This window comes from Rhamphochromis sp. 'chilingali' (assembly GCF_963969265.1).
Source record: "Rhamphochromis sp. 'chilingali' genome assembly, chromosome: 8".
Classification (NCBI taxonomy): Eukaryota; Metazoa; Chordata; class Actinopteri; order Cichliformes; family Cichlidae; genus Rhamphochromis; species Rhamphochromis sp. 'chilingali'.
The window spans coordinates 16,772,730-16,800,097 of NC_137935.1; the positions used below are offsets into that span (position 1 = coordinate 16,772,730).

General features: G+C 42.6%; 1 protein-coding gene across 1 annotated transcript; it reads left to right on the plus strand.

Annotated features, from left to right (window-relative positions):
- Positions 1-194: 194 nt before the first annotated feature.
- col26a1 (collagen, type XXVI, alpha 1) lies at positions 195-27,311 on the plus strand. Its single transcript, XM_080888262.1, has 14 exons — positions 195-727; positions 875-997; positions 1,567-1,670; positions 16,595-16,656; positions 16,761-16,866; positions 17,429-17,536; positions 17,676-17,813; positions 20,423-20,497; positions 22,872-22,924; positions 23,017-23,079; positions 23,518-23,553; positions 23,636-23,680; positions 23,766-23,850; positions 24,734-27,311. Exons 1-14 carry the CDS (start codon positions 552-554, stop codon positions 24,859-24,861), a joined length of 1,302 nt encoding a protein of 433 aa, XP_080744388.1. The 5' UTR covers positions 195-551; the 3' UTR covers positions 24,862-27,311.
- Positions 27,312-27,368: the final 57 nt, after the last annotated feature.

Genomic DNA, 27,368 nt, shown 5'->3' on the forward strand with positions numbered 1-27,368 from the left:
CGTATCTGTTACCCCAACTCATGCAGGCTTTAAGAATTTAGACCTTGTGGTGTAGTCTACCACACTGTAGCGTCAATAAGGGTAACTAAAGACATAACACAAGCCCATAAGAAATGCGTTAGCGCTGGCTAATCACTTGTGGCCATATCGTTCACATTATCTTATATGAAGACAGAGCTCGTGGTTTTCAATCGAGACCAGATGCGCTTTTACGCACTCCGTCTCCAGCCCTCACACTCGGCGCGCTTTTTACGCACACTGGATATTTGACTCCTCGGTCCTCGGCACCATGTCAAACGTCAGATACGCAAATTATTCTAAAGGAAGAGGTTGTGTGCCATTCATTTCGGGCTCTTGAGTGGGAGGCCGGTTGTTTTCTCGTCGTGGAGAAGGGATGACCAACTCGTTAATGGTTTCAGTGGGATTTCCATAGCTTTTCTTTTTCTTCTTCCTCCTCCATTCCGCTTCAGTAGAACTTCGACCAAAGGGGATTTATAACTTCGGGATTTACTTGAAAACCGCGGATATCTCTTTCCGGGATAAATCAAACAATGATGCCTCTTTCTTTTCTCTGCGTGTTCTGCATGTGGATAAGTTTAGTCTGTCCATCGCTGGGAACGGGCTTTGTTTATCACTTCCCGGGCATCACTTTGCAGCGGCAGCGCATCAAATCGGAACAGAGTGGCGTCACGGGACCGCCGGGTACTGGATCCCGAACCCAACTCAGGTGCGCACACACTGGAGGGGTTGTAACGATTTAACGAAATTTATTGTGAAAACAAAACGGATCTAGTGCTAGATCATTGCTCTCTCTCGCTCTATTTCTCTCTCTCGGTATTAATCACGATAACATCTCTTTTATTCCGTCTTTTAGGAACTGGTGTCAGTACACTGTTTTCAAAACAGTGTCTTGTCAGGTGCACAATGGGACTGAAACCACAGTGCAGAGAGTGTTTCAGAACTGCCGGTGGCCCGGACCCTGCTCCAAAGTCATCAGGTATACTTTTGACTCCAGTCAAGTCAGATTCTTCACTGGTCTGTGATGCAGATGCAACTTTGCTTTTTACAATAAATCATGAACGTGGGAGGTGCTGCCTGGTGGCTGGGGCAGATTTAGTGAATAAGTGGCTTCAGGCAAATTTAGGCATGAAGCATCTTTGGTGAAACACTTTCATCCCTAATCTGGCTGAGAATGTCTGCCAGAAGAGGATCTTCAAATAAAGTGATACTGTTAATGCAAAACAGCAGAAATAATTGTCTGAAAGTTAAAGTTCTGCACACATATTATGTATGTATGACTGAAGCACCACCCGCACAGTGAAATGAAGAGTTTCCACTGAAAAAGGCACTGAACCTCTCTGAGAGGTACGAGGTTGCAAAGGGAATTATGTGTAATTGTATTCCTAATTCAAAGCTTGCAAGGCTCTTTGGTTCTTTATAATTCCCCCCCACCACCACCACCACCACCTCCATTGGGGTTGGGGTTATACCAGAAAGCAAAATACTTCATGTTGTATGTGTGTTTGTGCATCACGTGTCCATAAAGTCAGAGAGTGTCTGTTCCAGCTACAGGACTGTGATCAGACCGTCATTCAGGACTACCTACAAGCAAGTCACTGCACTGGAGTGGAGATGCTGTCCAGGATTTGTGGGAGAAGAGTGTCGTGAAGGTGAGTTTCTTCCTTTCTTTCTTTTGCATGATGCAGCCTTGCTTAGACTTGGACTCGAGGAGCTGTAGGATTTTATCTGAGACTAATTTTCCCAGGGACTGAAACAAAGGCCATGTGTTATGCCTGGACCCATCTGCATCTTTTTAGCAGAACCATGCAGCTTTACCCACATCAGTTTCTCTTTTATATGTTTGCTGGTGTAGTCGGGTAGGTCGCTAATCCCGTGTGCCATATTGTGCGGCAGTCTTGATACAATTGTAGAGTTGCTTTGAATTAAGACTGAAAGCCTGTGTTGGGTTGCTTTGGGGAACTGGGACAGCAGGAAATCAACGGTTGAAAGAGATCCTGTACACTCTGGTTTTGTACTTTTTTCCTTTTTTAAAAACATTTTTACAGCCATGCATTCAAGACGCTTCAGTGCCTGGAAGGAGGATTAGAATCACATTCTCTCTCCTTGTGTGTCTTTTCTGTCTCACTACCATACACACACACACACACACACACACACACACACACACACACACACACACACACACACACACACACACACACACACACACACACACACACACACTGATGTTACTCTTTTAACTGTAGTCAGCAGCAGAGGCAGCTGTCTCCCTGAATATCCTCAGAGCTAATAAAGTCAGAAGAATGAATGAAAAAAGGTCAGAGGAAGGTCCAGCAGGGCAGCTTGTAAAGTGGGTGTCTCGATTATGGGCAGCGCTGCTCCAGAATGCCACAGACCGCAGACTCCAGGCCCAGTAAAGACCAAAATCTTCAACCAGAGGCAAGTCACTGCAGTCAGCCTAAAGAAACAGTGAATGAAAGGAGGTCTGGTGCATTTGACATGAAGTGTTTCAAAGAAAGTCTGAAGCTGCACTGGCTGAGACACAACTGTTTTAAAATGCACACTCATTTGAACAGATTTTGAATGAAATTATTAAGTACATCCACCAGCTTGGTAAATATTATGGGGAGCTGGCACAGCCTGTCAAAATTAGTCCAAGATTAACAATTACCTCAAAGAGCATGTCGCTTATTGGTCATAATTACCCCCACCTTGTTCCATTTTGCAGGATTATTCATTGTTGCCCTTGGATGGGCAAGATTTCCACAAAAACACATTTTCGTACAAGTGGAATAAACACAGAAATGATTAGAAATCCTCTGGAAAAAGGCTTTAAGATTAGCTGTATCCACCGAGTCTGCGATGCCAGAGATTCTGGTTCACTTGAGACCAAAATGGTTGCAGGAGTGTGAAGAAGTAATCGGACTGTTTATTTAACGTTTGCTGAAATGTATTTGCACTTTCTAATGGCTACGGAGCAGCGAGAAAATCACCTCCATATGGTGAGACAGAGGGCCAGGTTGGACTCGGCGAGGAGACCTGAAAGGCAGGGGCTGATGTCACTGACAGTCTGTTTCACACTGAGGAGTGGAGGGAGAGCTGGCGAGGGTCGGTGTGTGGGAGTCAGGGTGCTGAAAGAGAAGAGAAGGAGAGAAGAGAAGAGAAGAGAAGAGAAGAGAAGAGAAGAGAAGAGAAGAGAAGAGTATCTTTCCCATAATCCAGCTGCCCAGACAGCAGCGGACCAGAGAGGCCACTCTGCGAGAAAGTGGCCCCACTGAGATTAAGGAGCATGACACTCCTCCTTAAGGTCCTTGTAACATACGTGACCATGTTAGGATCAGGCTACACCTCTGAAACAAAGACTTCTCCTCATATAGTTTTACACCCGCCTTACCTCAGAAAGCATAGCTGCGAGGAGCAGTGGAAAGGTCAGGAAGCACGGCTGTTAGCAGTGACAGGAAAATCACATTTATGCTTTTTCTTGCAGCATTTCTGGGACGTACATGAAATAGCTGCTATTATCTGTAACAAACAAATAGTTTTGGAAAGCTAATTAATCAATCTAGCTTTTTTATGGCTCTTGGCGTCATGAATTTGGTACGACCACCTTTGTTTTTCAACACAGACTGAACTCGTTTAGATAAGCTTTCTTATCATTTCTGCAAGCAGTCTTCGGGAATATTTCTCCAGGCTTCTTAGAGGACGTTCAGAGCTCTCTGTTAGATGGTGACTGCCTGTTGTTCTGTTCTGCACTCCTTCAATAATGCTGAGGTGTGGGTACTGAGGAGACCAATCTGTGACTGATGGTGCTTGTTTGCTTGTTTTTCTATCCAGGGATGATTTTACTCCACCGGCAATGTGTTTGGGATCATTGTCACGCAGCAGAAAAATGAAACCATAGCCAATTAGAAGCTTTCCAGATGGTGTTTCATGGTGGACCAAAATCTGATCTGGATCCATTCTGATTAACTGACATCACTGGCTGATGACAGAGCGTCCACCATACTTTACAGATGTCTGTAGGCATTCACCGCTGTATGTCACTCCTGCCCACCTCCGTACATCCTAACAACTTCAAGCGAAAGTTACCTGTTGCTACTGATTTTCAGTCCATTTCTTGCGTAGTGTTTCATCCCTCAGCCTCTTCCCTCTGTTTCCTTTAATATGAATGGCTTCTTGACAGCCACTATTCTACTGCAGTCATTCCTGATGAGGCTTCACTGAACAGCAGATGGGTCATCTCTCAAGTCTTGTGTCAGATCTTCACCGGATTTTGTTTTCCTATTTCTCAAGAACATAACTTTCAGATAGTGTTCATCTGCTGTACATATTTTTAGTTTTTCAGACCTGACGCTTCTTCTTTCATCCTTCTTTTTATCCTCCTCCTTCCCACTGTTTCTTTAAGGACACGCTGCACACCATGCTGAGACATGCCAAGTTTTCAATCAATAGTTCTTTTAAAATCACCGTATTGGTGAAAAAATACTATTTTGTTTCTGTCAAACTGTGTTATCTTTGGCATTTTTCGTGGATTCAACTAAAGAAATGGGAACAAATTATGTTTTTGCTGCCAGTAACAAAGAGCCTAAAGATTTAAAATTGGTTCTTGGTGAAGTACAAGGACTGAAAATGAGGAAAAAGTAATCAATGTCTACAGTCTGGAGAACTAATGCTCAAGACCGCTTTAAAAGATGACAAGAAAGTCTAGCTCTTTGTAAGAAAACTATAAAGAAATGAGGGTAACTTGAGACACTTGCATACTGCTGTTGACCTCTTTGGTTGCGCTCGAGTGTTTGAGACACAGACGAAATTTACTGTCTCTCCAATCAGTGTGTCAAATGTCACAACTTGTTCTCCAGCCAGCAAATAAGACATAAATAAGATGCTGGAGTAAGTGTAGGAATGCCATCTCTGCTTTCCAGTTGCTGTTCTTGTAATGTAATTTACACAACAGTTTTGAGTTGCTGAATGTCTGACAGCAAGTCGCGCGTCATGTTCGAGAACTCCTGACGTGAGAAGTAGTTATGTTGCATAAGTTATGACGCGTTTTGTTTTTGCATTTTGTTGATGTTGTTTTGGGGCTCATATAAGCAAGATGTAACAAGAATTAGAGGATCAGGTATGCAGATTCACTAGATAGGTTAGCTATTTACACTGCTTCCAGGCTTTATGTTACCCTAGGTTAACCATCTTCGTGTCACAGATGTAAGATATGGTATCAGTGGTCTCATGTTACTGTTGGCAAGGAAGCAAAAAAAGCACATTTTCCAAAATATCACCATGCTCGTTTAACTGCAGACCATTTTGGCTGATGATAGGAGTCCGAGCACTCATCTTTGAGTCTGTAAGTCACTTGGGCGACACTGAACATGAAGCCCCGTGTATCAGAAAACTGCCGTTGGGGCACAGAGCCAGCTGTTTTATTGAGAGGAAAGAGGACAGCTTTAACCAATGAAGATGACATCAACTCTGGTTTTGGTTTGATGGAGTTCTGGCTCGACTTCAGAGGCACCCGAGGCCCTCAGAGATGTACAGACAGAGGACCTAGAGAAGGCGAGAGTCAAATTAAGGCAGACGAAGATGTAAAGATGCTTGTTTCTCTAGTTGTTTCCTTTTTCGATATCCTGAATCATTTTCCGCATTAAATTAATACCTTACTGTCTTTAATCATCACTCTTTATCAAATAATCTCAGAGTCATTAATGAAGATGACTTGGAGCTGCTGTGAGTGGAGCTGTTTTATGCTTGATCACATTCTATTTAAGGCGATATCATTCATTCGCCGACAACAGAACAAATAGAAGCTTTGGAGTTACATGCTCAGTTGATAAACAGAATAATAAGCAGTTTGACAATTTACTGCTTATTAAATCAACATTTTAAGCAAAATAAATGCAGAGCACCACAGACTTTCACCCCTTGATTGGAAATTTGCTGATTTTCTTTCTCTCATGTGAAACTAAACTGAGCGTTTTTGTATTTTGGACCCTAAGCTTGATTATATCACCAAGATCTTTAACATCATTTTACCTCTAAACACTTTGTTTTTGTATATATCTCTCTGTGACAACCTTTTAAGACTGAAAACAATCCTGAAGCTTGCAGCCAAACTCTAGGGCCAAGCTGGTGTCAGAGTCTGGATTTTTGTGCGTTTGCTAATGGAAAATGGGCGTTTTCTCGCCGCGCTGACACCCTGACCCGTCAATATTTTTGACAGCCTGGTTTGTGCTGGCTGTGTACCGTGCATCTCAAGATTTAAACGCTGCTTTTCAGCAGAGTTATGCTAACGCATGACGGCATGGAACACATTTAGGAGAAATGTGTTCGTAATTTCCTTGCCCCCTCCCCTCCACTCTGTCACAGCGGCACCCCGGCACCTATCTGCACACATGATCATATTTACTGCAAGGATTTGGGGTTTCCTCTATGTATGGGGAACATAATCCTAAAGGAATTAGAGACAGGCCCTGTGCTGATGAGAGCGGTGACCTTTGATCCTGTGAAAAAGCTCAGGAAAAGGGGGGAAAAACGGGGGGGGGGGGGGGGGGGGGGGGGTGTTCACTTTTTTTGAAGCAAAGTTAACGATGAATTTCATTAACGTGGTGAAAAGGTGTCTGACAGCTCCGGATGTCAAATGTGTTAACTTGTTAACGCTGCAGCCATAAAGTTGCTAAAGTCACTGTTTCCCCTCTGCAGCTAGATGAGGAGGAAGTGTGTTAAAATGCTTTTTTGGAGGGATTATCTTGAACACCAGCAATATTAAATATCATTCAGAAATAGCGTCAGATTTTTTCCATTTTATCATCCGCTGTCATCGCCGTGCAGGCCTTTGCTCCTTTGCCCTCTCTTTTTCTTGCCACCGCTGGGCTCTTTATCTTCTTATTCCTTACCGCTTTCCACTTATCTGACTTCCTATGTCCTTTAGATCTCCTGCTTTCCTCTCCTTGGAGTAAAGCGATAAAACAGAACCGTGTCCCACATGTGCTGCCCTAGACTGCAGCCTCTGCAGAGTGAGGACTTGACTGATGTCTCTGTTACATTTCAGGTTGCACTGAAATATAGGTCAGAGGGTGCCCTTCGACTTGCAGGGAGCTATGGGATAGCGTCGCTGTTCCTGCTCCTGGTCTGATCTGCCTGATGGATGATGCTCTGTTCATGCTCCTTCTGCAGTTTTTCATTCATGTCCTCTTCTTATCAGCGGCTCTTCCTGCCTTTCAGTGATATCTTAACATATGTCCCTCTATCTGTCTGCAGCTCCACACATCTGTTTATTGAGAGCTGTGCAGGTAAAGTTCCCAAGGTACTAAAAAGGCTCCTTGAAACGTTTCCACAGTCATGGTTTCCATATCTGAGATTTGGTGTAAACTGCAGATTTGTTTTACGGTTTTGTTGGAAGCAAACACATTTGCTCACTGGATCAGGTTACGCTCAGAACGAAGGGGCTTGTATGACATGCTGCTCATCAGAAATTAAGAGCTTCTGGTAAAAAGAGAAAGAGAGCGAGGGGATCCAATACTGCTTAACAAGTGAGGTCTACCCTCGACTTTAAAAGATGTTGTAACACACAGATTCTAGGTGTGTCATCAAGGGAGAATTGAAGGGGAAAGGGACATGACTTAAAAAAGTTAAAGAGGGAAAATCAGTCCAGTGTCCAACTTGCAAAAGGGACAGAGGCCAACGCCAGCACTGCTACAGGTCGTCTGCCCTCTCTAAAGGCCGACCACTTCCACAGGTGTCAGAGGTTCTCCTCTTAAACCCAGAAACTCTGTATGGCGCAGACCGAGAATCACTCCAGCCTGAGCAAGCCAGCTTTGCCTTATCAGGCTCTGACCTCCACTGAGACACAGCAAAGTCTGTGCTTCCACTGCACACTGCAACACTTGAGTCAGTCAAACACACCTGCCTTCAATTAACCCAGCCCAAACACAGCCATTGGCTCACAGCAATTGTGAAACACACAAACACAAACATATAGACACACACACCCAAAACCACTTGCAAATCAGTGCCAACTGCCCAATGTGGTGGAGAGTTAGCGCGCAGATGATACTCTTCTGTTACACCGTCTCTGTGGTTTCACCTGAGCAGTAATAGAAACAGTTCAGCTCAGACCCACTGATGAATGTAAATGAATGAAAAGACTGAGATCAGTTGAACTGAATGGTGCACGAGTACAAAGCGATTCAGTCTGCAGCTACTCCAACACACAGTCTCTCTGTAAAGATAATAAAAAAACATTACAGCAAAAACTCTAAAATATGCGACATAAAACCATGAAAACATAAATACATGGTGCAAATGATTCATAAAATGGCTCGGGTAACGGTTGCAGAGCAAAGCTTGCAATGAGGTAGTTATAATTATAGTTAAAACAGGTCTATGGGGGCCTCTTGATGGACTGATTAAGTGCGTTTGTAGCTCTTGTAGTAAAACTGCCTCTGAGCCTCGAGGTCCGTGCATGAAAGGCTCTGTAGCTTTACCAGATGGGAGCAGTTCAAATAGACTCTGGCATGAGTGTGCAGGGTCCTTAAGATGCTGGTGGCTTTCCTGAGGCGGTGTGTGTAAACAAATAGAAGTTCAGACTTTAACTTTCTCCTTTTGAGAAGAAAAGAAGTCCACTCCACCCAGAAAGGTGATGGGGAGGTAGTTTCTGAAGGCATCCGACCACCCAACGAGCACAGCCAGCTCTCTGTTTGTTTACCGCACTCACCATTCGACTGGACTGTGTGAGGATGTAAGCATTCACAAGGCAGACAGAAAGTGCAGCTGAGGCTGATAAGCTGCCATTTTTTTTGTAGGCTTTTGTTTTATTAACCCAATTATTAAACATAATGATGGCAGTAAATGAAAAGTCTTTACAAAGGTGTTACAGTTGATCCTTAGAGGGACATAAATGTCTCTGTGAAATATCACAGAGAGACGTTTCAGACCAAACAGGAATGAACTCCCCGAGAAAGTCATTAGAATACATCCTTCTGCTGTGACCGTGAACATTTGCACCAGATTTCATGAAGAGTCCGTCCAACAATGGACATCGTTTCTGTCAAGCACGTCCGTCTTTACTGCGATGGACTAACAACCTGTCCAGGTTGTAAATAAGTAGATTAATTGTTTTTGTCTTTATTTTATAGTTCCATCCATCTTACAGTGCTTCTGCTATAACCTGTCACCTCTTTCTCTGTTTCCACCCTTTCCTCCTGTTCATTAGCTCTTAAAGAAGCAACATTTGAACCTCAGAAATGTCCGTCTCGTTTCAACCGATCACTCTGCGATCATTTCTCTGAGCAGCGTCATCTCATAGGACGACGATGGCTTTGTCTCTGTGCACCAGCAGGCTCATCCGTCTCCAACATCTCAGCGGCGGCGCAGCAGTGTGTGCTGCGTTGGCTGACGAGCCGGGCGATGCGGCACGATGATGGGATGGCGGCGGATGCGTCCTGACAGCGCGAGGGAAATCACTGAAAAAAATGGGTTGTTTTCTCAGATTTGAAGAGATTCATTTTGATGCGTATGCCTGCTGAGTAGTAGCATTTCGAGAGGGAGAATGTCAGATAAATACCAGCTCATCATTGTGGTTTTAAGGTCCATTATTTCGCCATCACAACATCTCCTTCTACGTGCAATAACGGCACCGTGGACCAGACGCCAAGTATCTGTACTCTCATAGTTTTTATGGTTTATAGAAATGGTGTGTGGCCTGTCAGCTGGCATCACAACGAAAAATGCTAAATGGTCCCACTGTGGACTGCGAGGCATCTAGATTTTCCAAAAACAGCCCCATTCACCGTCCACCAGCCACCGCCGTCAAAGTGGGTGTGTGATTTAGTGAGTGAGAGCTTGCGGCTGGGCGAGTGTGTGTCTGTGTGTGTGTGGGTGTGTGTGTTCTGTGCCAGCTGTTCTTCATGCCAGCAATTGCTGACCACTTGCTGGCTGGGTCCGACACACAACAGGCCTCTGGGACGCAGCCAGAGGCTGTCTGTGGTCTGCACAAACGCACACATACACAAACACACAGCCTGCGTGCACAGTTGTCTGTTTTTCTTGGTGATGAGAGTCTTAAGATGCTCCAGGAAGATGTTTCGGCGTATCCCCACTCTGCACTCCCCACACATGCAGACAGAACTAACATTTAGTGGCGGTGAAAATGACCGTCCCCAGCTGTGTGCGTCATGGTTTGTTTTGTGGTTGAGGTTGTCTCTGTAGGTGTTTGTCCAAAAGAAAAAAGAGAACCTGCAAGAAGGAGATTTGTCTTTGATCTATATCCATGTCTAATGTAGGAAATGTAGCTGTCTCAACACATGCTATGTCCGCAGTTTGACTTCCATGATTGCCAAAATATCCTGCGCTGTCTTGCACCGCAGATCAAACAATGGGGATGATTCATTAAACCAGTTGTAGGTTTCTTGTTTTCATTCTTTATCTCCCGAGAGTATATGAACCTATTTACACTCAGATCTCGTCCTGGGGCGGGAAGGTTTGATGCTGCGAAGTCAGCCTCCTCGTCTCTCACTTCTCAGTGCCAGACTTAACAGCTGATCTTATCGCATAAGACCAATGACAGGTTTGCTTCCACAACATGTTATTTATGTTTATGCAATTCACTTTCATGGTGTATTTTTGTGTGACTTTAAGGTAATTAGGTAATGTATGTTGCTAAAAAATGTGCTCTTTTAATTCCATCGTGAATTCCCAATAATATCTGATAGGATGTAGCATCTGAATCCATGGAAAAACTGCTTAGACTCAAACTCCCTCTTGTCTTTGGTGCAGGAAAGTTCCCTGTTTTCTCAGTTTGTTTTTTCTCCTCACAAAAGACAACATGATCCCGAATCTTTCCCACGAGCGAGCGCGGTCCAAGAAAAATAACCTCGGCTTGTGTTGCCATAGTGTAATTATGGATCCAAACAGACTCTATAGCTGCGGTCCCCGCTCTAAACATCAGCTCGATCACAGCGGAAGTTTGGTTTTCTGAAACCAACGTAATTAAATTCCAACTCTAGAAACAGAAATCCCGCCCACCACCTTTCGGGAACAGCAAGAAAAAAAAATTTCTTCTTCTGGTTTACATTTATGGTAAATTGACTTAGTTCTGGTGTTTCCTGTGGTGAGTGTTTATAACATAATGAGATGTGGCTGGTTTATTTCTGGTCCTAGATGGAGGCGAGATAAAGACTGGACATGTTAGCTCATTAGCAGTGAAGAATGGAGCTTTTAAGGCCATACTGGGCGAGGCAGAGACACTCATTCCTGCAGCAGCTGACAGGACACAAGTGTCATGCAATTAGTTCACAGAGGCCTGATATAATGTTGAGCAAATCTACCCTCACTGGCCACTTTATTAGATACCATGCTAGCCCCATGATGGGCCCTCTTTTACCTTCAGAAGTTGATCAAGTCTTCGTGCCATAGATTCTACCAAGGTGCTGGAAACAGTCCTGAGAGATTTTCGTCCACACTGACATGATCGCATCACAGATGCTGTATATTTGTTGCCTGCAAATCCATGATGACATTCTCTGGTTCCACCGCATCCCAAAGTTGCTCTATTGGACTGTGACCATAAAAAGTCTGCAACCTCAAGCAACTATGGATGAGAACACCACAGGTTACAAGAGGGTAAATAAATCCCAAGATTTCTCAGCTTCAAGGTGAACGACTGATGGAACGACCTATGAGAGTGCAGGACATCAGTGACTGACATGTGACCTGGTAGCTGTAAGCGATTTGCTGACGTGCATCGTTATGAAACGGACTCCTGGTCGCTTTCCACATTCCAAGGTCCAGTTGCCTAGGCAACACATATTTACAACAGGTCATGTGTCAATCAATGATATCCTGCACTCTCATTGGTAGTCGTTTTCTCACCTGGAAGGTGAGAAAAGTCCAGCTCAGGTCTAGCTCACTTCACCCGTAGTTGCTTGAAGCTGCTGAATACCAGTAATTTCAACTTGCTGGTGACTAAAGTGTCCATGAGAGCGCAGGATGTTAGCAATCAGGCAGCTGTGGCTCAGTAGGTTGAGCGCTTTAGCTCTTCATAGTTCAATACCTAGCTAGCTTCTGTAGTCTACATGTCATATGTTTGGGATGTAGGTGTGTGAATGTTTGGTTAAAAGCCTTTAGACATAGAATAAAGTAGTGTGAATGGATGGGGGTTGTAGTAAAAACATGCACCGAGTGCTTAAATAAAGTAGGAAAGCATTATACGAGTACCAGACCATTTTACCATATGTGACAGGGTAGTAAGGGTTACCTAGGCAACTGGAGCCTGGAATGTGCTTAGTGACCAAATGTCAGCTTCAAGGCGACCTGTGTGGGTGCATGTTAAGCTTTTCGTGTCATGCAGACCTCCTGGTCTCATTGAACACATGCTTCAAAGCCTCCTGATGCACGCTGGGATGACAGATTTTGCCAATCAGACTAAGACTAATACCAAAGACTGTTTAATTTCAGTTTATTTTACTCAGTTTTGTATGCACACAAATGCTTAAGTTTTCATCTTTTTCAGCACTCTTGTTTTTATTATTTTATTCACGTGGCCTCTCTGAATAGTCATCGCCAATTTTTGTTTATTATTTCAAATCTGGGCCCTTACAACCATTTTACCTACAACAGTGTAACACGAGGGTTCGTCACGTGGTTCTAAATGTCTCTAAACGATTATAAACAGCAAGATGGAGACAGATAACTTTACTCTCAGCACACTTCAGCCCCATGTGTCCTCACTAACCAATCAGAAGCCAGGAAATCTCAGGTAAATTCAGGAAAACCAACTTGGCAGATTTGACACGCAGTTATTACTGCTTTGAAAGTGCCTGCGTAAACATTCAGATATGTAGACATGTAAATATCACATATAAATGAAAATGTGCACAAAAATAACTCTGTAACCCTCTTTGTATATCAAACGACTTCTATGCTTTACAGAGGTTTTATATCTCTTGGTGTTCATTTTGCTTGCCTCTCATTTGTGGTTGTTACACCTGTCTATTGCACTCAATTTGCATTAATTATAGCTCTTTTTGTAAGTTTCTAACTCACTTTGTGTCACCTGCTGCTCTTTCTAGACATTCTGAGTCTCTTTTCCATTATCTTGCATGTCTTTGTGGTTGTTTGTTGGATTTACTAGCGCTTCTGTTTGAAGTGTTAACTATCCCTTTGAACAGAGGATCAGCAGCAGGTGTTTACTGACCCTTTGTGCACAATAGGTTCATTCAGAAATCCTTCTTTCTGCTTCTAGGTGACATGAAACTGTCGGCTTTGCTGTGGCACTAAAGGAAACCTCAATTTTTTTGTGCATGTTTCTGTGCCAATCCATGGTATAGCTTTTGAGAGACTAAAATGTGAACGCTCTGACCCATTTCCAGACAGAGATGAGCTCTAGTTTGGCTGAAAACTAAATGTTGACACATCATCACTGATTAGCTCCTGGAATGCATCACAGACTGATGTACTGTCTAATAGAGGAAGAGTGTCAGAGGGTGGAGACTTCCTCTGGGCTGATGATGAGTAACTATGGGGGGAGATGAAGGCATATCATCTCATCAGTCCTTATATTGTGGAGCCCATGATTGCCCACAGTCTCACTGTTGTGTTCTTCTTTCATGTCCTTAGAGTCTCTGAAGAAACCTCAGTGCTTTGAGTCACAACAAACAGCTCATGTGGGGTCAGCGGTTGAGCAGCTTTCAGTATTTTGGTTGATACATTTTGAGGAATGCGTTTTGGGTTTAACTGTTGATTGTTGTTTCCGTCTGTGGCTACACTCCAGGGTAAAACTCAAGATGTTGAAATGAAGCATTAAGAAACCTCACCCACACTGTTTGACACGGCGCAGGACTGGGCGTACGCAACTGTGGACTCACAGATGATCTTTAGGCGGTCGCCGTGTCCTATTTTAGTAAAGCGCAAACCTCAGCGGCTGCCATTAGCACTCCGCGTGCTGCGGGCAGACCAGAGCTCGTTTGGGTCATTTTTGTTGTTGCATTGGCTATTTTATGAGCACCAGTTGCTCCTCGTTATAGGTATCCCTGCTATGACCACAATGTGGGTGGGTCCCATCTGCAGGACTGACAGCTGACATTCCACACTTCCTATGAGCCGTGGGCTCAAGGAAGGCTTGGATTTAAAACAAATGCAGGGCTTTTCTTTGAAACTATGTTGTTCTGGGTTTTTTTGCATCAAAGCTAACGTAGTGTATCCAAAATTGCTGCACATCCAGAAAATGTATAAGTAAGCCTATCTGTTGTTTAGTGGTGGCTAAAATGGTGCAACCTGTGTGTGAGAAAGAGGACCAAAATAGACTGAAGGTAACCAAAGCCAAAACCAGTAAAGCAAATACGCATAGATATTTTGCAGGTTAAGACGGCAAAAAGAAAATAACCTAAGATGCCAGAAAAACTTACCAAACTGACTTTTATTGACAAGTATTATTATCTTGTCATTCAATGGCACATAAAAATGTCTTTTTGTTGTTCCTGCTTGGACACTTAGTTCCAGGGTATCGTTTTGTACCTCTGCCTACTAGAGATCCAACAGGCTTTTTGAGCCTCAAACCACAGCTTTGGCATTTTAATAATTTCTGTCCAATTTAAGACATTACGCAAAACCCTCTCAAAAATCTTTCAATTACTATCCGCCAAATCTGTAACCATCACGGGGGACGTCTTATATTGTAAACCATGAACTCAAATGGGTATTTGTGCTGGTGGCTCAGGTAGTAAGAAGGTCTTTTTATCATAAGGTCGCCAGTTCAACTATAATTCGTTACATATCGGTATAAAAACCAAAGTTACAAAAGAAAATAATCTGCAATACATTACCAGTTAAAAGTCACTATACTGAATCAGGAAGTAGTAGTTAATCTGTGCTTAAGTTATTAATCTACGTTACTGATCTGGCAGATTTCTATGAAACAAACCTCTCAGAGATTTGTGTCTCCAACTGGTCTTAAACTGGGAATGTTACAAATGTTACGTGAATGTGTAAACCACTAGACTGTGGAGCCACACTTTGTTACTAAATCATTGTTTTGGGATAAGTCATCAACAGCCCAGTGAGAGGAAACCTAAACCACAAACACAGCTGTGACTCTTTCCCCCATAAAGACTGACATGTTAATATAAATAATAAAGGTGTTTAGTTTCTGGGTTTTTCAAAGGGTACCTGCATAGGCAGTGACCACCCTCGCTAAGTTCTGATGCACATGCTCAGAAAACAGCTTCACAGGTTACTCCTAGTAGGCTTTCAACTGGTTAATATCTAGCTTGGAGATTTCACTCCAAATTTATAAATTCCAGACTTCATTGATTTATTTTAGAATAAATGTTAAGATACTGTCCGTCCATCCATCCATCCATCCATCCATCCATCCATCCATCCATCCATCCATCCATCCATCCATCCATCCATCCATCCATCCATCCATCCAGTTGTCTTCGTATCCAATTCAGCACCAGGGTCGTGAGGGTGGCCACCTGTCACAGGACGAGTGGTATGATAACCCAGGTTTTAAGTCTGTTTCATTACTCCACCTGTTTCAAAAATAACCCCAGCGCAAGATTTGAGTATAAAATACAATCTAACTCAATTTTTAAGAAAATGCTGCAACAGATTTACAGAAAACATATGAAAAAAGTGATGATTTTTGCCCTGCTCCACTTCTACAATGAGTCCGGAGTCTTTATTCTTCAGCACCAAACAGCAGTCAGAGTCAGTTAGAGACCATAGATGCTGAACACCGTGGACCGTTCAGCAGCTAAAGAGCTGGAGCTTTCTGTTAAGAGGTGGTGGAGACCAAAATCAGAGCTAAACAGAGAGTGAACAGTAAACTTCAATTCAACAAGCCGACACAAATACGACAAATGAAGGATGTTTCTCTGTTTCTGTGGTAGAACATTTTCACCACATGATTTAAAAGCTAAACACTTTGTCCACATGATGAATTGTCGTTTCTCTCCAGCGCCTCCAAGTGGCCAAACAAGCTCACTGCGAGTTAATACACATGCAGTGTTGTGAGTGTTTAGAGCAGAAGAAATGTGTACTCTAAAATAAACCGAGTGGGTGACACTGCCTCAGCCTCTGAAAAACACTGGAGCTCAGTGGCAGGGTGAATCTGATTTATTTGGCACTAGATGTTGATTTTGGCTGCAGGCTTTGTGTGTTTAGCTTTTCGTGGGATAAGAAAACATAAATTAAAGCCAATATGTTTTCATGCGCTGCTTTAAATGGTTTGGGTATCTGGAGGAAGATGTGAGTGTGGGCAGACAGACAGAAGCACGCAGAGCTGCGATGCAAGCGAGAATTTCATGAGAAGTCCTGACAATATTTATTCCCTGAGCAAGTGACATGATTTAAGGAGGAATTCATAATAAATTCTCGGGTCTGGTTTGATGAGCATTGTTCTTGTGTATCTTGGCCTGACCTGCTCTGTGTGAGATGCTACCGATGGTGCCAGGATGAAAAAAAGAAACAGGAATGAAACAGACAAGGCGGAGAGGAGAGAATAAGGAAAGACAGATGGCGAAGAAGCAGCGTGTGTGTCTGCTGTAATGTGGAAATATGTCTTTCTTTCTTACAGAGTGCATGAACTGCACCAGCTTCAATCAAATGAACAGCAGAATAAATGCGATAGAAAAAAAGGTAAAGAAAATCCATCAGATCCATCCATCCTGACAGCAAAACGCTGTAAGTGTTTGCAGTGGATGCTTAACAGATGTGTCAAACATCTGCCTCTCTGTTTCCAGATCACACTCTTAGAAGAGGGATGCTCAGCTCTGCCCACAGCCAGTAGTTTACCGGGGGGCTCAACGGACAATGAGGTGGACACATCCCGCCCCACTCAACCACCAGGTGAAAACACATTCAAGTGCACTATTTTTGTCATATTTCAAGGGAAAACTGTCTTCCTAAACCTCTTGGTTTTTGGATCGTTGAATTGATGAACCAATCAGTGTGAAGATACTACTCTGGGCTTTATAGGAAATACTGTTAGTCATTCTTCTGGTATTTTTACCTCCCAAACATTAGTCAGGGAATCAAGTGAATGTAAAACCGATTAATCAATTATGAAAATAATCAAAAAGTGGAAAATTTGTCTCGGAGCAATCAGTGTTTTTTTAATTTTTTAATTTTTTCTCTCTATCATGTGTTGTGCATGTGTTCTGGTGTGATCTGATCTGGCGTGTATACCATGGAGAGGAGTAAACACGCAGCGTGGTGTGATAAAATTTATACTTTCTGGCCAGCAACCATCTGGCTGCAGACAGAAAAGGAATTAGATGGAAGATGGAACGAATTATGGTGCTCAAGGTTTTTGATAAGGGTTTTTTTTGTCCATTGTTCTTTGTGGAGTTAGATGATCACTTAATTCTGCTTTTCACTCATAACCGTCTCTTTCTCTCTCTCTATTTAGGAGCATCAGGAAACAGAGGGCCTCCAGGGCCAATGGGACCTCCAGGGCCTCCAGGTTCTACAGGACTTCCAGGTCTACCAGGGTCTCCAGGCAGTTCTGGACCTGTTGGTAAAAAAGCAAAAACATTTAGCAGTCAGTCTGATCATTTAAACATGGTTTGGGAAATTATTGCTATTGAGCTGTTTTATTAAAAATTTAACTCGTTCTTGTTTAAAGCTGAGCTCGCTTATTTTTCCTTGATGCTCAGGACCAAAGGGAGAAAGAGGTTTTCCTGGAGAGATCGGTCGACCCGGCCCCCCTGGCCCACCAGGTCCTCCGGGTCCTTCAGAACCGAGTCCGTTTCCTGTCAGAAACCGGGGCGACGTTTTTCACGTGGACCATCAAGGTAGGCGATTCCAAGTCAAATGTGCTATTTCACAGTAACTTAGAGCTAAATTCTCCCAGATGGGCTCAAATGAGAGCATGATAGTAGAGCTTACCCATATGGATGAATTATGACCCGAGAACTATTGTAAAACCATTCGAGCATTAAGTTTTTGGACGGTCTGAATTGGTGCCATTACCTCAAGTCCATTTCTGGAGTTCATCCTGCACCGGGTCATGTGCTTCATGCTCACATATCTCATGTTCTTGTCAGGCAGAACATGAACCCTGGTCACACCGGTTTCTCTACGTGGAAAATAGTTTAAAGGGGAAACAGGTGGAAGCACAGAGGCCGTTTTTAGAAAAAGACCCAAACTTGCAACGGAGAGAGTATTGTTTCTCTTCCCCAGCAGGGCTGGCATAGATTTATTTTAATTGTTTCCGTGTGTGTTTGCTGCTGCAGAGCCACTGTTTACTGCAACCTCGTTTAACACAGTTGGAAAGCGTTCATCTAAATCACAAGATTAGGCTTGGGAGTTTTAAAAAGACTCTTGATTATAAAATACACCGACTCATTTTTCATTCTTTGTTTCCAGTTTAGTACAAAGTCATGCATTTGTACATTCGCTGCACAGATCGACACATGCAAGGGTGAAGCTTTGGTATTGGATGTTAACATGAAAGCATTGCTTTTTTTTATCATTTGCAACATTTAAGTGATCATATCTTTTAACAAATAGGCAATAGAAGTGCAATACATATATGAAAACATTACTTCTCTGCTGTTGAACACTTCACTTTGACCACAGGGAGGCAGTAGGAATCCATGGTATAATCATTACCTCACGAGGACTGCTGGCTCTGATTAGGCTTTTGGCTTTGTCTGCCTTTCTGAGCCCGGGACTGTGTCTGCGGGTCTGGAACTATGTAGATTTGGGTCTGTGGGACCATGTAAGCTGAGGGGGGCCAACTGGCTGTAAATCAGACCTAATTTGTTAGCTGTCAGCACAACAGTCTGTGTTTTGGGGGAACTGGCCACGGCCCCGAGCCAAAAGCTGGGCTGGCTTTGAACAAGGGAGGAGATAGTCTGCCACTCATGTGGAGTTTCTTAGGGAGGCAGCCAGGCTCAAGGAGACTGTAGCATTAGAAAATTAGTTCCAGAGGGAAATCTGCTCCATCTAGAGCCTTACAGTGGACTGCAGCCATAATGTAACAGTGCTGTCTCAACACGGGGGAAGACTGACGCTGAACATATGTTGAAGTGGTGAGGAAGTGTGGCGTGGTTTCAAACAAAATTTATACTTACAAGTGTACTTTAAAATATCCAACATGTCGAGAACAAGACATGACTTCCACCTCATGCTTGCTTTCTATGAAGACAGATCATGTCCAGGCATTTATTACTCCGTTAAATGGGACCTCTTTGAGATCAACCAGCTGTTCATGTCCATCAATGGCTCACAGGATGTATTCCAGCTGCTGACTGCTGGGGAAACTCTACCGTCTGGCTGGAGACCCCCTGATGTTTTAACTCTTGTGTAGGTTTGAATTAAACATCCTATCACACGACATATAGGCTTTTTGATTCTCCAGCAGGGTAGCGGTACATGTATTCAACAACTGGACGATATACTGTAAATACAAATATATTTTTTAAAACGTGTTTGAAATGCTCAGAACACAGCAAATAAAACCTGGAGGCAGATCTGGTATCTTTAGGCTCTTTCTAAATCTGCAGGTACTTTTGTAAGTATATGGACAGTGACTCAATTTTTGTAGTTTTTCCCTCCTTATAGCATCACAGTAGATTTTAAATCAAAGAGTCGAGATGTGATTGAACTAAAATAATTGTAATTTATAAAGATTATTTGAAAAATAGAAATCCTTCGCAGTCAATGAGTACCTCAAGTCTGGAACCCATGGACGTCACCAAATGCTGTTTGCACTGCAGGACTTTAGTGCAAACACCTTAAGTTGCTGCTTGTTTGTTGGACTATCTGCCTTCAGGTTTGTCTTCAGTAACTGAAAAGCATGGCCTGTCAGGTTAAGAATAGTTGACTTGGCCTTTGCATTTACACTTTTTATGTCTAAATAAAAGTGTAATAAACTTGTAACTGTGAGGGTGTATCTGTTTTTATAATAAATTTGCTCCAGTGTCCAAATTGCAGGGACACGCTTTATAGTTGCCACTGAATGAAGCCTACTTCACACCAACATTGCTGTCTTTGTAGCTCTAATAACCACAAAACTTCTGGCAAGCACCAGCACTGCAGTCATGGAAACTTTGGCAATTTTTCAGAGTAACTGACTGGTCAGTGTGTTGCAGCCGGTGAGTCACTTCAGTAGATTATTCACAGCGTTGATTAATGACGGTATTTATACAAAAACAGTTAAATTTTAAGTAAACGGGAAATGGGCCACAATCTAGAGGAAAATTTAAAGGACTTTATTAACATTTCTACTTTGCTGACGGTGTAAATATTTGCATGGCTGCATATTAGTAGATGATTTATTATAAAAACAAAAAAAACACTCCAAATGATAAGCTGCGGTGAACTCACCTCTTGTTGTTTCGGATGCTCAGTAGATCAGATGTTCACGTTTTCTAATCTGTTTTGTTTTCCCTTGCAGAAGAGAACCCCATCCATGCCGTTCTCCAGGAACCTCAGGTCATAGCTGGTCCTCCCGGTCCAGTCGGCCCCTCAGGTATGAATAAAAGCTGTTTTTTGCCCTCAGTCCTTCAGTGCAAACACATATCACCCAGGCACAACTATAGCAGGCCTGGGTAGCGTCATGGGTTTGAGTCCGCCCCGGGCTGTTTTCTGAATGTCATTTCCCTCAATTTCCTGTCTGGCCTAATGAAGACCAAAAAAACTGAATGTTATCCAAACCTTCATTGTTTACATTCTCAGCACATTCTCAGAAAAAGCTCAGCACAGATTAGTACAACTAAAGCAAATCTTTCTTTTTTTGTTTTTGATGGTGTTGCACCTAAAATATGAAATGTTTTCTTACATTAACCTTTGACTGGATCCCATCACTGGATCCGAGCGTGGATAGAATCAGTGGTGGAAACTGACTGAGTCCATTTACTCCTGTGTTTTACTGAAGTAAGATTTACATGTACTTGTAAAGCTTCTTTTGGCCGTTCCTTGATTCACAAAGCGGGCAGCTCCACATGTTTGATTCTGCAGATTTTTACACCGGAAGCTCTTTTTGTGACTCAACCCACAAAGGATTTGTGTCTCCTCCTGGTATCAAATCAGGGATCTTTCAATTGTCACCGTTTAAACCGTTAAACTTGTTATGAATTATCAGTGCATGAGACAATAATACATATCTATACATATTTTGAGTGTACTTTCTAATATTAAACAAGTAAATATAAAATGCAGTTTTTCTATGAGGATTTCATTCTTTTCATTCAGTTTTCCCTATGTGAAAAAATTGCCAACTAAACCTAATAACTGGCTTTGTCACACTTAGCAGCAAGAACTGTAATCAAGTGTTTGTGATAACTGGAAAAGAGTCTTTCACATCGTTATAGACAACTTTTGGTTTTAATTCAGCCACAATGGAGGGTTTCCAAGCATTAGCAGCCTGCTTAGGGTCATTTGGACTTTGAATAGGCCACTTGGAGCCATCCAGAGGTGGACTTAATTGTGTGTTTTGAATCTCTGTGCTGCTGCATAACCCGAATGTGCTTGAGCTTCAGGGCATGAACTGATTACTGAAAATTCTCCTTCAGGATTTTTTGGTAGAGAGCAGAATTCATGCTTCCATTAATTATCCATCAAACTACCACCAGCATGTTTGACTGCTGATATGATGTTCTTTTTATGAAATGCTGTGTTAGTTTTATGCCAGAAAAAAACAAAAAGCTAGCTTTTGTCTCATCAGTACACACAATATTTTCTCAGGGATGATCAAGATGTTTTTTGGCAAATTTGAGATGGTGATTTTTTTTAAGTATTGTAACTTGGAACTCTCCCATAAACGCCATTTTTGTCCAATCACTTTCTTATCATATGAACTCTGACCTGAACTGATGCAAGTGATGCCTGCAGATGTTTAGATCTTGCTCTGGGGTCTTTTGTGACCTCTTGGATGAGTCGCCGATGGGCTGTTGGAGTAATTTTGGTAGGTCGACCACTCCTTGGAAGCTTCACCACTATTTTCTCCATTTGTGGATGAATGTGAATGGTTCTCATTGTGGTTGACTGGATTCCCAAAACCTTAGACGTGGCTTCGGGACTCTTTCCAGACTGATAGACGTCAATGACTCAGCAGTTCTTGAGGTTTAATGGGCGTGGCATAACGTGCTAGTGTCTGAGGTTTTTTATCCTTCTTCACTTTGTCAGACAGGTTCTGTTTAAGTGATTTCTTAATTTAACAGGTCTGGGAGCAATCACTTCTGGGTGTGGCTAGTAAAGTTGATCTCAGCTTTCCAAAAATGTGGTTAATCACAGTCAATTTATGATTTAACAAGGCAGGGTAGTAACTTTTTCCCATAGGGCCAGGTGTGTTCGGATATTTTTTCCCACTTTAATAAATGAAATCATAATTTAAAAACCATCATGTTTTATTTATTCAGAGTATCACTGGCCAATATTAAACCTGCATCACAAAAAAAAGCCCTAAAAAAATCAGGAAGCGTGCAAATACTTTTTGACAACACTGTATTTGTAATGTTAGGTTATAGAATGATTCAAACTGAGCATTTTTACATTGTAGAGGTAAATACTTCTAAATACTTCTTCAGCTGCAGAGACAAAAAGTAATTGTTGTAACACTTCATAATGAAAACAATCCCGTAATAACTCTGGAGTATAAGCAAGACATACTGCAGTTTTAAAACACTGATACAAAATGTCTAAGTGCGACTTGTACTCGGGGGTAAAAAGGAGAAAAAGAAAAGATGGTTAATTATGCATCTATTTTAAACTCTGGTGAATCCCTCTCACAGGACAATATAATCCTAATATTGACTGCGTTAAGTTTTTACACTCTGAGCCCAGATTAAATATTTGCCATTCATCAGTTTAGCTCAACGTGAATGCATTTGTGAACAACTCTGCAGGTGCACCAGGAGAGAGAGGACGTGCAGGGATACCAGGTCTGCCGGGACAAAATGTGAGTGTCTATCACTGAGACTGCTGCACAAAGTAAACAGTTATGTATGACTGGCATCGCTAATCCGTGTCCTTCTCTTTGTCTGACACGAGGGCAAGGAGGGCCTCCCAGGCAAGCCCGGCAGTCCCGGCCCTAAAGGAGATCCAGGGGAGCGGGTGAGGCTGCTTTAAAAAAAATCATCCTCATTATTGGATTATCGGGCTGGCTGAGCATATTTGTTGCTGATGAGCTATCAAAATGCTTTTTGTTCTACGTTTTGTAAGTGGCCTTCGCTGTCATGCAATCTTAAACACATTAAAGGTGAACGAGCTTTTCTTCAAAGACTCACTCCAAGCCGTGACTAATCCTCTTCTCTCTCTCTCTCTCGCTCTCTCTCTCATCCAAGGCCAGGCCTCACTAATCAGGGCAGCCATGTCAGGTCCCCTCTGCAGTCAGCTCTCTACTGGGCCTCTGCCTTTAAACCTGATCCCCTTCCTTTACTAGCTTGATTTAAGACTGGATATCGGGTGAAGAGGCAGATTAGTGAGGGGATAAAAATGCAGGAATCTTACGTGTTTTTTTTTTTCTCTCTCTCTCTTCATTTCCTTTGCCAGGGACCCCCGGGTGCCACAGGCGAGCAGGGCCTACCTGTAAGTAGAAAATTATTCTGCTGCATAAAATACACACACACTCACACATAGATAACAACATTATTTCACTCTCTGCTCACAGGGAGCACCCGGGCCAAAAGGAGAGCCAGGAGAAGGCTTGAACGAGGTAAGAGGCGAGAGAGTGTTTTTTTTTTCCTCCTCCTGACCTCATTTGAAAAACTATCCTAAATAAACATGCCGGTGCTGTTCAGGGCGAAGCCGTGCAGCAGCTCAGGGAGGCCCTGAAGATCCTGGCTGAGAGGGTCCTGATCCTGGAGCACATGATTGGCATTCATGGTGAGGAGAAAAACTGCCAGACGGGAGAATTATTACATTAAAGGAACAAGTTGACATTTTGTGGAAAAAACACTTATTCATTTTCAGGCGGGGAGTAAGATGAAAAGACTGATACCGCTCCCAGGTCTGCCCCTTAAGTTTAAAGCTGCACTCACCTGCACTCACAACTAGCTGAATATAGAGAAAAGACTGGAACCGAGACCCTAGAGTGTTAGAGAGGAAATCCCCACCAATCAGATGATCCCCTATAAGCAAGCAATTGGCGATAGTGGGAAGGAAAAACTCTTTTAAAAGGAAGGAACCCCAGAACCAGCCTCAGGGGGAAACATGACCAGTTAGGATGAAGGCAAAGAGGAAGTACGGGTAAACAACAGGGAGAGAGGTCAAAACATCCTGAAAAATTACACATTCACTTACACAATTTTAGGTACAAACATTAAGAGGTATGCACTGGACTTTCTCTTGATACTAACCAGTTTTCAAGCAACCTGGATTGTCCCCCAGGTCCAGATAGTGTAAGCCATTTGCAATCCCTGGTTGCTAAATAATTAGCTTTAAAAAGTGCTTTAGTTTTCCTCTGTGGCTGGTCACGCACTCCCCCACCTTTCTTAGAGCTCATCACACTCTAATGTATGCTTAATTGTTTTCCAATTCACTTATATTTTTATGTTAGTTAGTGTAATAAAACCTCCATTTTCTCCATTCTGGTGTCCAATTTGTATCACAGCCTACATGAGAACGGTGTCAGTCTTCTCTTCTAATTGCTCCAGAGAGCAGTTTAGATGAGGGATCCTAAAATATCAAATGATTCCTGTTAAGCAGTGTTTATAGATGAGCATTTTCTCGCTGATAGCTGTTTTTTAATCTTTATTGTTTTACACAGAAACCTCTGAGGGATCTGGATTTGGCAGCGTTTCAGACCCGCTGTCTTTCACTGCCCTCAAAACCAAACGCCTTCAGCCTGTTCAAACTCCAGCACTGCGCGAGAGACAAAGACGAGTTGCCCTTTAAGAGGATCGTCTAATTTGGATGCTTTTGTTAGTAGTTGTGGAGGATGTTGCAAACTTTTGCATAACTGGATATCTGATTTATCAGATTCCTCATACCTTTTTTTTGTTAATGTATTTTTGTTATAATGGCCTTCTTTGACACACACAAAAAGTACTGTTGTAAAAATTAAGTTCTATACAGACATGAGATGTTGAGCATTTCTTCCATATAAAAGGCTCCCCCCAGCCTTTTTCACCCTGTTGCTGCGTGATCATAGTCTGCATAACCTCGGCAGAAGCACTTACATGTTGTTATACAATGAAATATCATCTCATAAAATGTTATGAGCCTTTTGGCATCTTTCTTTCCTCAGATAAAAGACTGCCTAGTAAAGGCATCAATTCCCTTGGCTGAGGTTGCAAAGCAGCTCAGAGCTGGACTGAAAATATACTATTAAGTGTCAAACATGTTCTTGGAATAACCTCGAGGTTCATCTTCTGTGCCTGTCCAACATATTTCTTACCCTCCTTTCTCTCTGTCTCTCTGCTGCTCTGCCTTGTTAATACTGAGGTAAGACATGACAAGCTGCCAAGAATATCTGCTTAAAATAAGGCTAGGTGAAATGAGTAACATCTGGAGGGGTCACATCTGGAAAGCTAAAGGAAGGGGATGCTGGAACCGGTGAATTTTAGCCTGGAAACAACAACCGCCGCCTGGCCCCAGTGCTCCTTCATGCAAATGCTGTCAGGGGACTCTACTTGTCAGGGTTACATTGACTTCTTCATAAACTGCCTCTGAGATTTCTTTCTAAACTGATATGATTATTGTATAACAAGTCTCCGGGAGACCCAGCTGTTGGTTTCTGAATAAAGCTCCGGCCTTGTCTGGTATTTGTTTTCTAGCTTACAAGCTCCTTATGTGAAAGGCATGTTTGGAAATATGCCAGTGCGTTTTCGTGCCAAGAACTAGAGCTATGATCAATACCACTCTCATTTCTGTAGGTAAATATTAAACAGCTTTCCTAAGGTTAAGAAAAAAATAGCACAGCTGGGGATTACGGTGCTGCTCTCACAATCTATCATCTGTTTGGTTTGCCTCAGTTTGAGATTTTACGAATTTCTGACAGCCACAATAATTTTCCATCTAGTGAAGAACTAAATGAAAAACTACAGCTCTGTGATCTGCTGACATCTTAATAAAATCCAGTATTAACACCAGTGGATTTACACTTTTTGTGGTCTACAGTTTCACTTGATAACAGGCTGTGAAAAATGTGTAACACAACAAAAGACTCTAATTGCCCTCCGATCTTCCTATATCCCTGACACGGTGAAATGTAATAACAAATATACCTTCCTCATAATGGCTTTTATAACCACAAAATGACATTTTCACACTTCTTTTTTTGTACAGATGTAACCTAATTTGTTTTGTGTTGTACAGATATAACATGCTAATGATATTTCAGGTGCTGATAGATGGATTTACTTAGTTTTTATGGGTAAGCAAAGTGTTTCTTACCGTAGCAGGCTGTGCTCACAGCCACACCTGTGTACCTGAGGTGACCATATACGTTAATCATACCACGACCTTTGTGTTGCTCACTGACTCTTGATGTCACACAAGTCCTGCTGCAGGTGCACCAGACTCACTGAGGTCTTCTTCTCAGAAAACAAACAAACAGCGATGATGTTGAGGTTTTACGCACACGCAACCATGACATTAATTTATTAGCCCTTTTAGAGACATGACGATCATGGTGACAGTGGAGGGATAAGCTACCAGTTGGTGAGTGGTACCAATCAATTGCTAACGTCCCAGTTACAGAGAGAGACCAGTAAACTGTGCATTCTCCAACCACTTGGTAGAAGCCTCCTTGGTTTCTAGCAGACTGACACAGTTACCTGTAATTTGCAATTGCCAGCTGCTCTCTGAGCTTTAGTGAAAGTGCTGAGGCACAGCTTTTTACTACCTCTTGGCAAGTAGTCAGTACTGCTTTGCAGACAAGTCGATGTCTTCCATCCAAACTAGAGGTGGCTGCTAGCAACCGCGCAGTAATAAGCCCCACAACCAGCTTTGCCTGGAAGCAACTGGCAGCATCCATACATTTTTTTCCTGTTGATTGTTGGTTGTATCACATCCAAAATGATGGGCAACTCTCAAGAATTGTGCAGATGATGTGACGTGAGACATCTCTATGGGAGAAGAAGAAATCAAACCAGGACACAAAGAAACTGCAGAGGATTTTTCTCCAGAAAGTTTCACCTTTTCAAGCTGTTGTGGAGTTGCCCTCTTAAGCACTGCAATATCACTGAAATGGCAGTGAAGGGCAGCAGGATTTTACACTGCAGCTTGCACCAGGTTACAGAAAGCTGAGCGATGGAGGACAAGCTGAAATGACACCAAACTGTGGCTCATGGCTCACTCCGTTTGCAAAGGCGACCATAAGCAAGCTCACAGAAAAACTTCTCCTTTCATAACAACTTTACAAGGTCATAACTCTTTATTAAGCCTTAAAGTTTGCATTA

Excerpts from the sequence above, each read along its gene's own strand:
- col26a1 (XM_080888262.1), top strand. The coding sequence starts at position 552 with ATGATGCCTCTTTCTTTTCTCTGCGTGTTCTGCATGTGGATAAGTTTA. Across the intron at positions 22,925-23,016 it reads CAGGTCTGCCGGGACAAAAT|GGCAAGGAGGGCCTCCCAGG; the intron begins GTGAGTGTCTAT and ends GTCTGACACGAG. Across the intron at positions 23,080-23,517 it reads AAGGAGATCCAGGGGAGCGG|GGACCCCCGGGTGCCACAGG; the intron begins GTGAGGCTGCTT and ends TTCCTTTGCCAG.